This window comes from Camelina sativa, chromosome 14, assembly GCF_000633955.1.
Source record: "Camelina sativa cultivar DH55 chromosome 14, Cs, whole genome shotgun sequence".
Classification (NCBI taxonomy): domain Eukaryota; kingdom Viridiplantae; phylum Streptophyta; class Magnoliopsida; order Brassicales; family Brassicaceae; genus Camelina; species Camelina sativa.
The window spans coordinates 16018116-16034443 of record NC_025698.1 but is presented as its reverse complement, the minus strand read 5'-3'; the positions used below and the strand labels follow the sequence as shown (position 1 = coordinate 16034443).

Genomic DNA, 16328 nt, shown 5'->3' with positions numbered 1-16328 from the left:
GAAAAATGATTTCTTAGATACATTAGTATTAAAAAACGTCACTTCACGAGGCCTTAAAACATATCTGTTTTAGAAAGTGTAAGAAACAATCGAAACAACATAACCATATAAGTATACAACAAAGTTAATATAGCATAGTAGAGATCAATTCTTAATTTAGCAACTGTATGTATCTAAAAATCATAACCGGCCCCTTCAGGTACATCCGACAGACAAAAAAGGCGCATAAAAATCGATTTCTAATGTGCAATAAACACTAATCTATACATCACATGGTTGAAAAAAAAAAAACAAAATTGCATCCAATGTACAAGCCATATGTGACTTTGCAGCTGAAGTAATCTAAATAGCTTAGATGTCGTAGTTTTGTGTCTCCCTCGTCTAGTAGAAAATAGAAAAGTCGAGGAACGAAAAAAATAGATATAGAACAAAACAAAAAGGCGAAGAGTATTTTTCGGATCCATAATGATTGGTAAAATTTAAAAAGAAAAAAAAAACAAAGTAGAAAAAACAAAGTCATTACAGTGTGGAAATTAAGAACTTGAGTTCTTCTTGATCAGCCTTTTTGGTTTTGTCAGTTAGCTTGGGTTCTTCCTTCGTTGTATCAAGTACGTTCCATTACATAACTATTACTTTCACTCTCTTTTTTGTTTTTCTTTTCTTTGTTTAATTAAATCACGAATAAAGTGTTTTTATTCAGATTGACAATTCGAGAAAAGGTGAGGCAACAGTTCAATGGAAAAGAAACGATTTGACTAGTTTTGGATGTTTTCTAAGAACTCGAGAAAAAAAGTGTTCATACAATAACCAACACAGTTCGAATCTCAGCAGAAAACAACTCAACATGTTGTTGCCAATCAAGGTAAGTCCAAAGCCACTCTTATGTACAACATGTAATTCTTTTTTTCTCTCTCTTTATGTTATGTAAAAATATTTGTAGAAAAAAAAAGAAAAGAAGATAGCTTACAAGGTTAGATATAATTGGAGATCACAAAAACATTGTAATATGTTTGTATACCTATAAAGTTTCCTATATGCATTTTAGTTTTACTTCTCTTTTGGGTATTCACTGCTTTTACAAAACATATAGTATATGCATGAAAAGATGAAATTTTTTGCACTTGAAGGAAAATGACTACCTTCTTTTACTTTTTGCTTGGTTTGTTCTTTAATCATTTTACATCCTCCCTTTTGATCATCTCCGGGGACTATTGTGGGATTGATTCGAATGTGAAAATGGTGATCCGGAAGAGCCTCTAGATCCTTCAGAGGATATAGGTGAATCAAGCAAATCCTGTAAAGCTTGATTCTCAGAAGGAGGATACGGTGTTTCTGCGATAAAGGAAAAAAAAAAAAGCTCAAACCCAATTCTTGAGACCATATTAAAGCTTAGCAAAGTCATAGTATTAGTTTACCGAACAGTGTCTTGAGAGATGGTTTCTTTGGTGTCTTACTCTTCCGCTTCAATTCCGCTGCGTAAATAGAGTTCAAAAATGAACTATTGTTATAAACGCAAATAACTAACTCCCTGTCCATATGAGAAAAGATCTGTTACTAACCCATGCCAGGGATATGGTGTTCATCAACGATCTCAAGATTCTTGAATGTATACCCAAGGAAATTTACATCTTTGGATGAGATCATCTGCGAATAAGTTTGTAAAAAAAACTAGTAAGAATGGTACAACTCGATTGCATATGTACACGTAAAAAAACAAAAGGAAATTTATATACCTTTCTCCAAGGGCCAGACTTGGAAGAAGTTTGACAAGTAGATGGCACCTGGAAATTACAATATTAATCGATATTTAGCACTGATAGGGAAGCAAAAACAAAGGTTGAGAATTATTAGAAGAAAGAAGTACATGGTAATGAACAAACAAACCTCGTCAAACTTTTCAAAGTTTTGGGTATCAAGTTCATGCTTCACTTGTGGTATATATGGAGCATTTGACTCATATAATCGTTCCCATTCTATTCCTCTAAACCAAGGGTGTCCCTGTAATGGGAAAGCAGATCAGACATCTAACGCATATTTCATTCTAGAATTCAGCTTTTGTCTTGATACAAAGAGAATGATGTTTAAAGTACTTTAATTTCATGAACTCCTTTGGTTCCAAGCCTCTGTTCGACATTGCAGAGCAGTCTTCGAATGAGATCTTTTACCTCGATTGAGAGCTTAGCTTCATCAGGAAATTTTAAGCAGGTTTTCCAGTTTACAATCTGCAGAGATAAACTGAGCAATTGTTTGATATACTAGTCAAGCGTAGTTGGGATAGGTCTGCCATACCCAGGTTACCAAAAGATGGTCCAAAACATATACACTAACTAGTCCGATTAATCGATAGGCTAATTTTGAGGTTAATCTAAAATTCTTATATTTAACTGGGAAATAATGTACTAGAAGGATATTAAAGCCAATATATGCATACCTTTCTACATGTTGCCAAAGGCTCTTCAGAGTAGAATGGCGGAAACCCCACGAGCATCTCGAACATGATTGCTCCAAGGGACCACCTATTTCAAAACAGTTTTTACAATGTTAGCTGAATAAATTATAATGTACAGTGTAAAACACACAACACAAGGGTTAAGATCACTAACCAGTCACACTCCATTCCATACCCTTTCTTCAGAAGCACCTCAGGGGCAATGTAATCGGGAGTTCCTACTGTAGAAAAAGCCTGAACGGTACACGAAAGAGCCATCTTATTATGTTAGGACTATATGGAAAGGTCCTATGAATAACTAAAATAGGACAAGACCAAAGAGATAAGTGAATCTAGTCCATCCATACCAGGGTCCTTCTGTTTTGTTGCCAATGTAAAAGCTGCTCCTGCTGAGTTCGCCTAGGTGCAGAAGGAGGCTTGGAGTGTCTGTCATGTTCTGCTGCAGGCTTTGTATTCCTTTCAACAAGCTCCGCCTTGAAATCTGGAAAATTTTTGCTTTCCAAAGACTTGCTCAATCCAAAATCCGAAAGCTTGATATGGCCGTTACGAGTAATCAATAAATTATCAGGCTTTATATCTCTGAAAAATTAAAGGAAGAAACTAGAGTTAAAATTATCACCACATATCAACTGAAAGCTAATTGACAAGCACTGTAGGAAGCAAAAATAGAATTACTATCTACAAAGATCCAACATTATCATGTCAATATAAGATGCCAAAATGGACAACAGAACAATGTGAAAAGATTCAAGTGCCAGTGGTTAGAACCTGTGGACGTAATTATGCTTATGGATAGACTCAATAGCCAGGATTGTCTGTGCAACATAAAACCGAGTCTCATCTTCCCGTAAGGTATCTTTTCGCATCAGAAGTGTCATCATATCACCTCCAGGGAGGTATTCCATAATAAGATACAAATGCTCATCATCTTGGAAGGAATAGCAAAGCTTGACGATGAATGGACTATCGACTTCTGCAAGCACATTTCTTTCAGCTTTAACATGTTCCACCTGATATTTACCGCATATAGGGATAAGTGTATTTTCACAGATGTTATCGAAATGACTAATTTAATCACAATGCATTACCTGCCCTCTCCGAAGCATCTCGGATTTCTTTAGCTTTTTCATTGCATATACACTGCCAGTAGTTTTTTCCTTACAAATTCTCACCTGAACAGAAACAAAATATATCAGATCAATACACCAATAAGATCACTAACGGAAGCTTAGGAATATAGAGACAGAAGAATAAGAGAGGCAGTCACAAAAGGGCGTGAAGAGATATACCTCCCCGAAAGCACCCCGGCCAATGATGCTCAGCAGTTCGAAGTCATCAACCCCCATCTTCTGTCTTTGTAGACGCATATACTCCATTTCCTTTTTCTCAAAATTCTTTAGTATATTCATTTTGTCTTCAACAGGAACATCAGCATCAGCTAGGTTTTGTTCCAAGATGCTCCGACTGTAATCAAGAGCAAGCTGATATCAGAAGGTTCAGTCTAAACCAGTAAACCAATGCCTCGTCTAGGAAACAAAGTCAGAACTCACAGCAAAAAAACTAATCTCAAGCCTCAATACTAGAAAAAATGTAAACAAAACTTTAGATGACAAAACTACTAGGCTCTCTCACAAATTCCATATTGTAACAACCAAAGCACAATCACAGGGTCAGCGTCACAGGTCACAAGTAAGAATCCAGAGAACGTACCGCTCTTTCCTTTCCTGAAGACTCTTCTTCTGAGTTTTATAATGATTCTCGATATACTGTTTTGCTGCAGCAACTCTCTGTTTCGTAGCATTGGATGGTGCATCATTCATAGGAGGTCTGCCAAGATTCCTCACATTATTACCCTCTTGTCCTTTTTTAGTAGGACTGGATTTATCAGGTTTCTGCTGCCGTATCTGAAACCAACTCCTTGTAGACTCCGTCGCCATTTCAAAAGCCAATATATAAAAACTCAGATGTAGATCACAACACTATACACTTCATAAAACCTGCAGGAAAATCAAAAACCCCAAAATGCTTCAAAAAAACTAAATCAAATTCATCAAAGTTTGAGCTACACAAATAGATTGCATCCCACATAGCAAAAGTTCAAATTTTTATCTTACAACGCAGGTCAACTTCCAAAAAAAAATTACAACTTTTCACTTCAACATCACATAAATCGAGTCTAATCAATCATCACTCTACATAAGATACACATACATCTAGTTCTGGATTGTGGATTAGTATATATATATATACACGCATGCATTTGAATCAAAACTTGCTTACAATCAAAAATAAAAAAAACATCAGAAATCAAACTAAGATAAAAGGATAGTTACAGACTCAAATCCGAAACAGGTTTACGACTTACGAACGAACCAGGCGGGATTGACCAAGAAGAACACGAAAAGTCAAACTATTCGCAAACAAAATGTTTAAAGAAATAAAAAAAAAAACGCGTTCGGAGAAGATCACAAATATTTCGAGAAGGATCAAAGAAACTTACATTTACAAAACAACAAATCAGATGATTTTTTTTGAGTTTTTAGCTCTTTTGGCTCTAATTCGAACAATCGAACTCTCTTGCTTACACGCATTCACTTCGAAACGGAAATAAAATTTAATTATAAAAGATCTCNNAAAAAAAAAAAAAAAAAAAAAAAAAAAAAAAAAAAAAAAAAGAGAGAGCAAAACGGATTACAAACTAATAACGTTTTTGGGTAAAGGGTATTTTGGTCAATAGTTATTTAAATCTGGAAGCAGTAATCGCCGTTAGATTACAGTCACGATGACTGTATTAGCTGATAAAATGTAAAAACCGACACCGGTAAACTGGTTTTTAACTATTCCCGGGCTCCTTTCAATGGGGAAACGAATGACACGTGTCTATAATCTGTTGGATCCGTTTGTCGACAGGGCAACGTGACAGCACGATCGTACGGAGTGGCTTTCAACGGGGTTTGCTGACGTCAGCCTGCGCGGATTGGATAAATAAATAACGCGTTTTATTGGTAAAGACAAAACAAGATCGTCACCGTTCGTACGTAAGACGCGTGTGAAGGTAAGCACAGTTTGGAACTATTGGGTAATGTAAAGGCCCATTCAGTAGTAGAAGAGAGTCCACTGGGCCGGAAATAGATTACAGTGGGTGTTAATTGAACAAATCGAATTGTATGGGGTTCTTTTTATGCATAAACTTGTTTAATTTTTTGGTTTTGATTATTTCACACACTTCAGTTTTTTTCTCTATTTTGCGGATCTGTGAGATCTAGAGGAAGAAGAAGAAGAAGAAGAAGGAAGCAAGACAATGGCATCCATGGTAGGACCAGATCATCTCTTCAACCTGAGAAACCATTTTTACTTGGGTGCTTATCAAGCTGCGATCAACAACAGCGAGATCCCTAATCTCTCCCAGGAGGATATCGTCGAGCGAGACTGTCTCGTTCATCGCGCTTACATTGCTCTCGGTAGCTATCAGGTTTTGGCCTCTCTCTCTCGAACTTTTCGATTTTGGATTTCAATTTTTTTTGATCGTTTAGTGATTTACGTTTTTTTATTTCAAATTTCGTCTTCGTAGCTTGTCATCAGTGAGATCGACGAAGCGGCTGCTACTCCTCTGCAGGCAGTGAAGCTCCTTGCTATGTATCTATCGAGTCCTGAAAATAAGGTAATTCTGGAGATTTCGAGATGCTTTCGATTCATGTTCTTCTGTAACGTTTGTTTTAGCGGAATTTAAGATTACTCTAGGAATGTTTTTGCTTATAGTTAGTGATATGCATTGTTTGAATCTGTGATTTTGATTGCTAATGTTTGTGATATGCATTGTTTGAATCTGTGATTTTGGTTAGGGATCAACCATTTCAAGCTTGAGGGAATGGTTGGCTGATCCAACTGTAGGAAACAATGCTACTATTCGGTTGGTTGCTGGTACTATATTCATGCATGAGGAAGACTATAACGAGGCTCTGAAGCATACTCATTCTGGAGGAACCATGGATCTGTAAGCTTTTTGACTTTTTTTTTTTTCTTGTCTTAGTGATTGTTAAGCTCTTACCATTACTCGGTAAATTGATTGTTGTTTCTGCATATTTTAGGCACGCTTTGAATGTTCAGATATTCATAAAGATGCATAGGTCAGATTATGCTGAGAAACAGCTGAGAGTGATGCAACAGATTGATGAAGACCACACACTCACTCAACTCGCAAGTGCATGGTTGAACCTGGCAGTTGTATGATATGAATATCTATTTTCTTTTCCATATGGTGTAGAGAAGCGTGTGATTGTGTTTCCTAATGTTAAATTGATGTATGATCTCAGGGGGGTTCCAAGATACAGGAAGCGTATCTAATCTTCCAGGATTTCTCTGAGAGGTACCCAATGACAAGCTTGATCTTGAATGGCAAAGCAGTTTGCTGCATGCATATGGGTAATTTTGAAGAAGCTGAGACTTTACTACTTGAAGCACTCAACAAGGTGAGAGTGATGAACCTACTTTTTCTTACCTTATATACGTATCAACGCAATCCATTTTCTCAACATCATGTCACCGTAGGTAGTGCACTTGCTTTATCAACTTGATTCAACTATGTGTATACTATAAAACTCCTTGCAAGAAATCTTAACTTCTCAACTATTCGTTGATTGGAGAATGGATAAGTTTGAAAACAAAGATGTTTATGCTCATTGCAGGATGCTAAAGACCCAGAAACTCTTGCAAACCTAGTTGTATGCAGTCTTCATGTCGGAAAATCGTCTTCGCGCTACCTAAAGTAAAAATACTCATGACCTTAAGCAAATTTTGCATAACGATGAATCCCCTCAGTAAGCTAACTTATTTCTCCAATTCCAATCTTTTTTTGCAGCCAGCTGAAACTTTCACATCCTGAACATGTCCTTGTGAAGCGAATAGCATCAGCTGAAGATAACTTCGAGAGAGCACTTCAATCTTTCGCCTGAGAGTACCTCAAATCCCATGGAATCGATAAGCTTTATATTCTACCAGAAGAACATCATTATCTTACCAACTTTGTCTTGAAATTATCATATATGAACAGTTTTCCGGATGTGTTGCATTTAACTTTGATTTCTCATTGAAGCTTTTGTTGTCATTGAGTTTTAAATCCAACAAGAGTAGAGATCTTGTTCCTTCAAATCCAGGACCTCCATAACTTATGAGAACAAAATTACACAAACACAGCTAGATCCTATTTTTGTGAACATATAAAAGAGCCAGGGAAGCTTAGAACAAAATTATATTATTTAGAATCTTTGTATTCATCTCTCAACCAATCAGAATATTCCATCTAATATTTCATTTAAAAAATAAATCAAAATTAAATTAAAAATCAAAACAAATTAAAGAAACAATTTATGTATACTTTTATTTGAGGAAAATTAAATATTCATTTGGTTTAGGTTTTACGATTAAACGAGATTATATATCGGTTTGGGTTTATAAGTGAGAATTAGAGTTTAGATTTTACAATTAAAATGAAATTATATGTCGGTTTGGGTTTACAAACGAGGTAGTTAGGGTTTAGATTTTACAATTAGAACGAAATTATATGTCGGTTTGGGTTTACAAATTAGATGGTTAGGGTTTAGATTTTATAATTAGAACGAAATTATATGTCGGTTTGTGTTTATAAATGAGATGGTTAGGGTTTAGATTTTATGATTAGAATGAAATTATATGTCGGTTTGGATTTACAAATGTGATGGTTAGGGTTTAGATTTTACAATTAGGATAAAATTATATATCGGTTTGGGTTCATAAAAGAGTGGTTTAAATTTTTAATTCTATAATAATGTATACAGATTTAATTTCTTTATTTAATAAAGTGGTAAAGGAAGAAGGAGGTTCATGTAATAATAATGAACCCAAGTATTGTCCTATTATTAAAGACTAATAAATAAATATTGAGAGAGGTACATGTAATAATAATGAACGGCTGCTTCCTAAAAGAACCTAAAGCCATTACAAAATGAATATCAATCAAAATTAAATCTCATCATGTGATCTCATTTTTTAATAGTATGGATAATATATCTTATGTTTTATTTATATATGAAACATCATCATCTCCTACGCTTCTGCTCAAATACCCCATGTGGAATCAAAATCTCCATCCATCAACTATAGGAATGAACAAAGTCAGTAAGCCGAGACCGATGAGGTTAAACCGTAGCCATTACGGTGCAGCTTCTGCCATCTCCACGCAGTCTCAAGACTCTGTTTGAGATTAGTGTGCTTAGCTGTCCAATTGAGTTCCTTCCTGATCTTGCTTGGGTCACTGTAAACCTCAGCGTAATCACCTGCACGTCTAGGCAAGTATTCGATTTTTATCTCAACACCAGTTGCTTTCTTGCACGCTTCAACAAACTCTTTCACGGAGCTACCTACTCAAACACACACAGCAAAAAGAAACAGTCTTTAAATCCATTTGCTAAACAGTAGGAGTTTTTTCTTCAGTATAGTACTAATGTAAGCCAAAAGTCAATAATACCTTTCCCGGTACCAACATTGTAGATTCCAACTTTGCGGGGTTTTGCCTTTTGAAGAGCTTTAACATGAGCATCAACAAGGTCAGTGACATCAATGTAATCACGTACACAAGTTCCATCACCTGTTTTGTAGTCTGTTCCTTTGATCTGGGGATGAAAAAGAAAAGTTCAATGAAGGTCAATGATTAGAGAAGACTGAAAGCTTATACCCACGTGAATGTAACACGTAGACTAATTTAAATCTTTGCTTTAATAAAGAAAATTCAAGGAATAAGTTGTCTCAATTATGTATTTTGCTCAGCTGGTAAACTACTTATCAGCTTTTTTTGCAAACATTTTTTCAACATGTTCTACAGCATGTGCCAGCCCCTAGTTATACCAAAAACAAAAGACAGAACTTTTAGGAAAAGGATTAAGAATCTAATAGTGCCAATCTGTGATGACTGTCCAAAGAATAAAAGAGTCAAGACCCTGTCCAAAACTGAAAGTGAAGCTCTGAGAAAACATAATTAACTTCAGAAAAAGTTCCGGAACTGAAGAAAGTGATTACCTGTAAGCCAGGCATGATACCACGTGCTGCATCAAAGCAAGCACCGGAGATGCGTCCATGCTCTCGCAGCTCAGGCCTTGGGGCTTCACCCAATCTGCCCTCTGGATCGGATCCAATCACATTGAAATATCTGCATATTAGTAGAAAAAGAACCTTGTCAATCTCAGGGAAAGTTCAGAGAAAATGCATAATACCACTAGATAAACTTAGAAGAGTATCAATAAGACCAACCTTAAGATCATAACTGCCATATCTGAGTTCTTCGAGAAATCCAAAATGATATCTTCTGCCATCTTTTTAGCCTTACCATATGGATTGATTGGCACCTGAATTGACAGTGTTTTGGGAGTTAAGAGTGCATAGAAGAAGAACCGTGGCTATAAACAGTAGACAAACAAAATTTCACCTGTGGAGTTTCCTCTGTAATTGGCATAACATCAGGCTCCCCATACGTTGCACAAGTGCTTGAATATATCAAAGTCTTTACTCCATGAGCAGCCATCGTCTCTAATACAACCAAAGTGTTTGATGTAATATTGTGATAATACCTGTAATTGGCAGAACACAAAGTTACTTGTTTCAGATTCAATCATATATTTTCCACAGGGAAAAGTTGCACAATGTACTCACTTAAGAGGGAATTGTGTGCTTTCCCCAACATATGCAACAGCGGCAAAATGCATCACAGCGTCAAAGGCGTTCTCTGTGAATATCTTATTGACAGCCTTTGCATCTCCAAGATCAGCATAAATAAACTGAAGCCTTCCCGGTTCAGGAAAGAGTTCTTGCAAAATCCTGACTGCGGCAAGATTCCCACGTGATAGATTGTCCTGTTAGACAGATAAAGATTTACTTAATTGTGATATCGACATTTACAATAATGCTGAACAAAGTAACCTGAATCCATGTAAGCCAAAGAAAGATACCACAATGGTCACTCGGTATGATTCCTTTAGAAGCCGTAGAGCTGCATGTGAACCGATATACCCAGCACCACCAGTGACTAAAACATGTGTAACCCCTGGCTCATGTAGAGAAAACTGCAAACACAGAACAACAAAAATAAAAGAAACTTGAGCAATGTTTCATCAGTAACATCCTTCTTTCTCTAACAACTCGAGCAAAGGACAGTACGAAGTTATACCACGCTCGGAGTATTGAATGTAGGAGATTGCTTGAGCATGAAAATGCACAAAGCTGTAAGAGAAGCTGTCAAAAGAATCTTTCCCAAGTAATTGTTTTTCTTCTTGGGGTCTGCATAATCCAGTCCTGCATTCCCAAAATCATCAAGATCTGTCTGTTAATATATGCATCCAAATTACAATTAAAAAAACCACAAATGATTCACACTTTAAAGCTCCAAACCCCCAAAAAAAAACCTCAATTATATCATCCATCAACCTTAAGTTTCAGTATTAAATTCTCAAAATTTCAGAGCTAACTGAAAATGAAATGAACCATCTTTCCCAAAGTGAAATCAATAGTAAGAATCAAGAGTAATATATATCACCTCCAAGAGACATAGATCTGTTTTGCCTCCCTTGGCTTCTTGCTCGACCAAAATTAAACATATTGATTAACTTATAGCTCGCCGGAAAACAAACACTAGATGTAAAGTTGATTCAGCAACGCCCTAAATCACCTGCAAAAGCAAAAGACCAAACTTTTCATTACATTCCACGAAAAAAAAAACCCAAAAAAAAAGAAAAAACTGAAAACTATCTCAAGATTACAAATTTAACTGTAAAAGAACAACCTTAGCCACAGAAACTCAAACATAGAATGCAAAGGAGGAAATGAACAGTTGAGATAACATAGATGAGAGGATGATTCACCCTGAGAAAACCTTAGAAATTAACTGATGAGAAGCTACAACGCAATTTAAAGATGAGAGAAGCTTCAAAAAAAGTTTGCCGGAAACCTTATTTGAATTAAAACACTTGGGGAATTGTATTAAAAAAAATAAAAACCCCTAGATTGGGAAACTCTTGTCGGAGCAATGTCGGTCCCATGACAAATGACAAATGCAGAGAGAAAAAATCATGAAAAAAAAAAACATAATTTTAATATAAAAAAAGACTAACCCAAAGTGAAAATTCACCAACGAAAAGATCCTGATTTCATCAAAACTCAAAGAGAGTGAAATAGAAAACCGTATGAGAGATAGTAACTCTCATAAGAAGAAGCAGAAACGGAAGAAGAAGTAAATAAAAACGTAGTGTGGCTAAATTATGCATAAATCAAGAATTTTATATATATATATAAGAGGGACCTATAAAGAAACGGACATGGAAGAAGAAAACAAAAGAGAGAGGGGGGGCATTAATGGCGGCTCACGTGTATCAACAGCAGCAGGGCTTTGTGTGTGCAGAGAGCAGAGAGAACAGAGACGAACCAACCACAATTCGAGGAAGATGATAAGCGAAAAGAGAGAAGAGAGATAGAGAAAGGATTCGAATTTTCTTTGTGGGTTCTGTGGAAAGATTCAATTTTTATCAGAGAGAGAGAGAGAGGAAACGTACGATGAAGAAAGAGAGTAGTAGTAGTGGTGCGTGCGACCTCGATCGAAGGCGCGTTCCGGTGAGGGGCGACGAAGAGAGAGAGAGATGGCGGAAATTTCTCGGTTAATAAGAAAAATAAAGAAAAGGAATTAAGAAGATATAAAAAATGTAAATATTTTGACTTTTATGTCAGCTTTTTATTTTTCTTTCTCTTTAGTTTCTTTTGATATCAACATGACATGTAGCAAGAATGATGGCGCAGGCCAGTTATTACTTTCTTTTTTTTTTTTTGTATTCTTTTTAGTTTAAAACTTTAATTCCACCGGTTTAATGTTATATATTTTTATCGCATATTTCAGAGAAATAAATATTGTGCATAGTGGTTAGTTCTTCTATCCAATTTTTGTCTATCACTTCACTTGTTATGAGTTTTTTGGACCAAATTCAAGTGGTCATATATATTCACGATGTTACGATACTTCTCATTTGATTGTGATGTCAGATGTGTGTTTATGGTGGAATTTTTCTTAAGAGTTACTTATATATGTTGACGGTTCCTCGTATTCTTTTGGTTGAATTTTCATTACACATTTTTAATAGTATAAATGGTTTTATCATGGGTAAAAATGTGGCATGATTGAGATGTACCAAACTACAATACGGGTTCGATTGTAATTAGTTATGATGAAAACCCAACTTTGTCAAATCATACGTTCAAAACAAATTTCGTTATTGAAATGTACCCAAAAAAAAAGTTGAAAAAACTGTGACCAGAGGGAAATCACGAGACTTCTTGCTCCCCATTCATTTACATTTTCTAGCTTAACTTACTTTTCAAAAGTTTTTAAAATATTGTAATTTTATTATTAGACACAAAAAAAACAAAAAAGAATTCTAATAAAATATTTGTGTACTACAACAGAATGTGATCTAAATTTTGTAGTTGAAACAAAATGTGTGTTAACATATGAAACGAAGTACAAAAAAAAAAAAAAAAGATCTTTGAAAATATGTGAATAAATACTATTTGTATTATAGTATGGACATTTATTATTGGTTGCAAGATTTGTAACTATTGAAAATAACAATACATTAAGCAAATAGAAATAATTGAAAGGGTTATTGTCTGGGGAAGAGCTAGCCTAGCTTTTTTAGGGGAGAGGGGACAAGCACGATCAGCCAATAAGATTGTCGCACTTGTTGCGGCTACGATAACTCTCCGTGGAGACCAACTCCTTCCTGCTGACATGTCGGCCAGATTTTTGTTTTTAACTGGTTTTTGTTTTCTTTACAAATTAATCTAGTATGTATCGTTTAATCTGTTTACATATTGTTATTTCTGAAACCAGTTTTAAATAGTTTTGTGATCACACTTTACAAATTACCAATCTAAAATGGGAACATTATTGTTGTTTGTCTATGTATCACAATTTTTACCATCTTTAAGTGTTAATTTCTTATTGTTCTTTTTTTTTTTTAATCACAAGCTAGATAAATTTCAAACATTTCTTCATAGTTGTTGGTTGATAATAGATATTAAATAAAATTTAATATTAATTTAAGGAATCCCCTATATAATAAAACGGAAGTACACAACATTTTTTGTAGACTATATAATTTGTATAAGTTGGTTACAAAATAGGTTATAGATTAAATTAAATATAGATTGATTAAAAAAAGGAACAAAATTAATTATCATTTTGTGGGCTATATGAATACACTTAATAATATTCCAAAAAATCCTTATAAAATCTTTATTATTCCATGTATTGTTACACCATATATACTATCCCCTATATAATAAAACAACCAAAAATAGGTTATAGATTAAATTAAATATAGGTTGGTTACAAAAAAGGAACAAAATTAATTGTCATTTTGTGGGCTATATGAATACACTTAATAATATACCAAAAAATCCTCTTAAAATCTTTATTATTCCATGTATTGTTACACCATATATACTATCCTTTATATAATAAAATGGAAGTACACAACATTTTTTTGTAGACTATATAATTTGTATAAGTTGGTTACAAAATAGGTTATAGATTAAATTAAATATAGGTTGGTTACAAAAAAAAAGCAAAATTAATTGTCATTTTGTGGGCTATATGAATACACTTAATAATATCCCAAAAATCCTCTTAAAATCTTTATTATTTCATGCATTGTTACACCATATATACTATTAGACATAAAAAGGAATAAAATTTTGGCAATTAATCATACTTAATCGTGATTTCTGAAATCTTCTTGTACAGTTCAAAATGAAATATTAACTAATATCCTTCCAAACTTTTAAAAATATATCATTCAGAACTCAAAGAATTCACTATAATATGAAAGAATTCCAAAAAATATGAGTACAAGTTGAAATTTCAAGAAATATGATTTCTCGGATTAAACTAAAGTTTGGAACAATGTTGTTTGGTAGACTTTCTCGGTCAAGGTGATTTTGACAAAAATACATTACATATTTAGTCCTAAAATTAATATGCATACATTACTTTGAGTTATGTCATAGAATTAACAATCAAAATACAGTATATAATTTTAAACACTAAACAAATCAAAAAAAAAAAAACTTTTTTATAACACAACTTAACTCGCAGTATGCCGCGGGTAAAAATCTAAATCTACTAAAATAGATCTTACAAAATAGTTGTTATTTTCATAAGTCAGATTTAGCATATGATTTCATGATATAGTGTTTCATCCAAAAAACTTTTAAAATAATTAAAATAATCACATATATGATATTTTGAATAAAAATTACTAAACAAACAAAAGAAATTTTAACATGGGTCATATTCTAATATTTGTATAAAATTCAATACATTATGCCAACTTAGAAATAGAGTAAGTAGATTTTAGGATTCGTTTTATTAAAAAGGAAAAAAAATTAGGAATGAGACGACGTGTAATAATTAAACTTTTTGGCAATAATAGCCAAACAAAGCATGTGTAAGAATTCATGTCACATTTACGGTCACCATGAGTGAAAAAAAAAAGTATACAGTTTTATGCTCCGATTATGATACAACAACGATATAAACAGAATCATTTATCATCTGATCTCTTTAATACAATCTTTAGAGATATTTCACTATTAAATATTTGACTTCGTTTAGTTGGGCAATTGGCCAATTGTTAAAATTAGACTGTGACTAGAATTTTCAATCGTAGTCGTTACTACAACGAAAATAAGTTTTTCTTTCTTCATGAAGTCGATGTATAATCAAAGTCGAATTCAAACGATGAAACATATATTTAATATTTGTTTTTGATCACCTGAAACAAATTTATTATACTGTATGTCGCAAGCTACAAAATAATAGCTCAAAAAAAATGGTGTCTATATATATTTATATATATTTATTTATTTATAGTTATTTTCTTTAGATTAGTTATTCAAAAAATTATTGTTCTTCTATCCACCAATTTTAGTGACAAAAAGAAAATTATTCACATATATATATACCTTTGGTTGTTTTTATATAAATGTTTGTGAAACAAAAATGATTTTAAAGAAATACTTAAAAGGCAGAAAAGATCAGTAAAAACAACAAAAATGTATGTCAGAAATTCAGAATAGGGTCCAATACAAGCATGGCATGATTACATGATATAGCGCCACGTCCATGTTTGGGTGTTGGCTTTTTGACAAAAAAAATATCTTAAAACGACATCGTACGAATGCCTCCCTAACGTAACCCAATTGTAAATGCGCTGTCTCCTCTTCTCCCTCCCTTCTATTTGTCGGTTACGTTACAACTTTTGAACTCAAAAATATCTCACGATTTTGATTTGTGAAACCGTATTGGTGTATTCCACATTTTGGTGATCTTTTGTTTTTTTTTTGTTTTTTTTATGCAGTTTAGTTACCATATTAATAATCCAAACCAAACCATGGAAAGAAAGATTGAAAAAAACAAACATTATATATGTGAGATATTCTTCTTTTGCAAACTCACTTTAAACGATAAAAACTGAAATTCCTGTTATCACTTTGTGGATATATAAAGGAATAATCAATAATTATCGTCAGGAGTTACAAATCAAATTATAAAAATGATCAAAATTCAAAAGCTCTTTTACAATATCTATTTGTGGCTTAGTGTTGATGATAGATGTGTTTACCCACCTGTTCTAACATGCATGCTCAACTCTCTTACATTCAAGTTGTTTGGCATCGCTTTATTTTTATCTAATTTAGTACGAATAAATCAAATCATCATCACACATGCATTGTTGAAGATAGTTGCATACTTGCATGTAATGCATATATATATATATATATATATATATATATATATATATATATA

The 16328-nt window shown here is 33.7% G+C and overlaps 3 protein-coding genes across 8 annotated transcripts; 1 reads left to right on the top strand and 2 right to left on the bottom strand.

The window, feature by feature from the left end:
* LOC104741671 (serine/threonine-protein kinase 38-like) lies at window positions 825–5081 on the bottom strand. Its single transcript, XM_010462571.2, has 14 exons — window positions 4950–5081; window positions 4160–4446; window positions 3739–3913; window positions 3538–3621; window positions 3218–3459; window positions 2797–3028; window positions 2604–2683; window positions 2432–2516; window positions 2091–2222; window positions 1885–1998; window positions 1734–1781; window positions 1560–1644; window positions 1416–1472; window positions 825–1332 (listed from the first exon to the last, which is right to left on the bottom strand). The coding sequence occupies exons 2-14, from the start codon at window positions 4384–4386 to the stop codon at window positions 1196–1198; spliced, it is 1698 nt and encodes a 565-aa protein (XP_010460873.1). The 5' UTR covers window positions 4387–4446; window positions 4950–5081; the 3' UTR covers window positions 825–1195.
* LOC104741670 (coatomer subunit epsilon-1) lies at window positions 5661–7597 on the top strand. Its single transcript, XM_010462570.2, has 7 exons — window positions 5661–5921; window positions 6021–6110; window positions 6292–6443; window positions 6538–6673; window positions 6763–6918; window positions 7135–7214; window positions 7308–7597. Exons 1-7 carry the CDS (start codon window positions 5751–5753, stop codon window positions 7399–7401), a joined length of 879 nt encoding a protein of 292 aa, XP_010460872.1. The 5' UTR covers window positions 5661–5750; the 3' UTR covers window positions 7402–7597.
* LOC104741669 (UDP-arabinose 4-epimerase 1) lies at window positions 8315–12142 on the bottom strand. Of its 6 annotated transcripts, none has more exons than XM_010462566.2 (10): window positions 12022–12142; window positions 11010–11141; window positions 10644–10768; window positions 10426–10539; window positions 10130–10329; window positions 9906–10047; window positions 9731–9825; window positions 9500–9629; window positions 8952–9096; window positions 8315–8844 (listed from the first exon to the last, which is right to left on the bottom strand). In XM_010462566.2, the coding sequence occupies exons 2-10, from the start codon at window positions 11068–11070 to the stop codon at window positions 8600–8602; spliced, it is 1257 nt and encodes a 418-aa protein (XP_010460868.1). In that variant the 5' UTR covers window positions 11071–11141; window positions 12022–12142; the 3' UTR covers window positions 8315–8599. The 6 variants fall into 6 exon arrangements, with proteins under 6 accessions (XP_010460868.1, XP_010460867.1, XP_010460870.1 ...); XM_010462565.2 differs by lacking the exon at window positions 12022–12142 and adding an exon at window positions 11837–12015; XM_010462568.2 differs by lacking the exon at window positions 12022–12142 and adding an exon at window positions 11584–11708.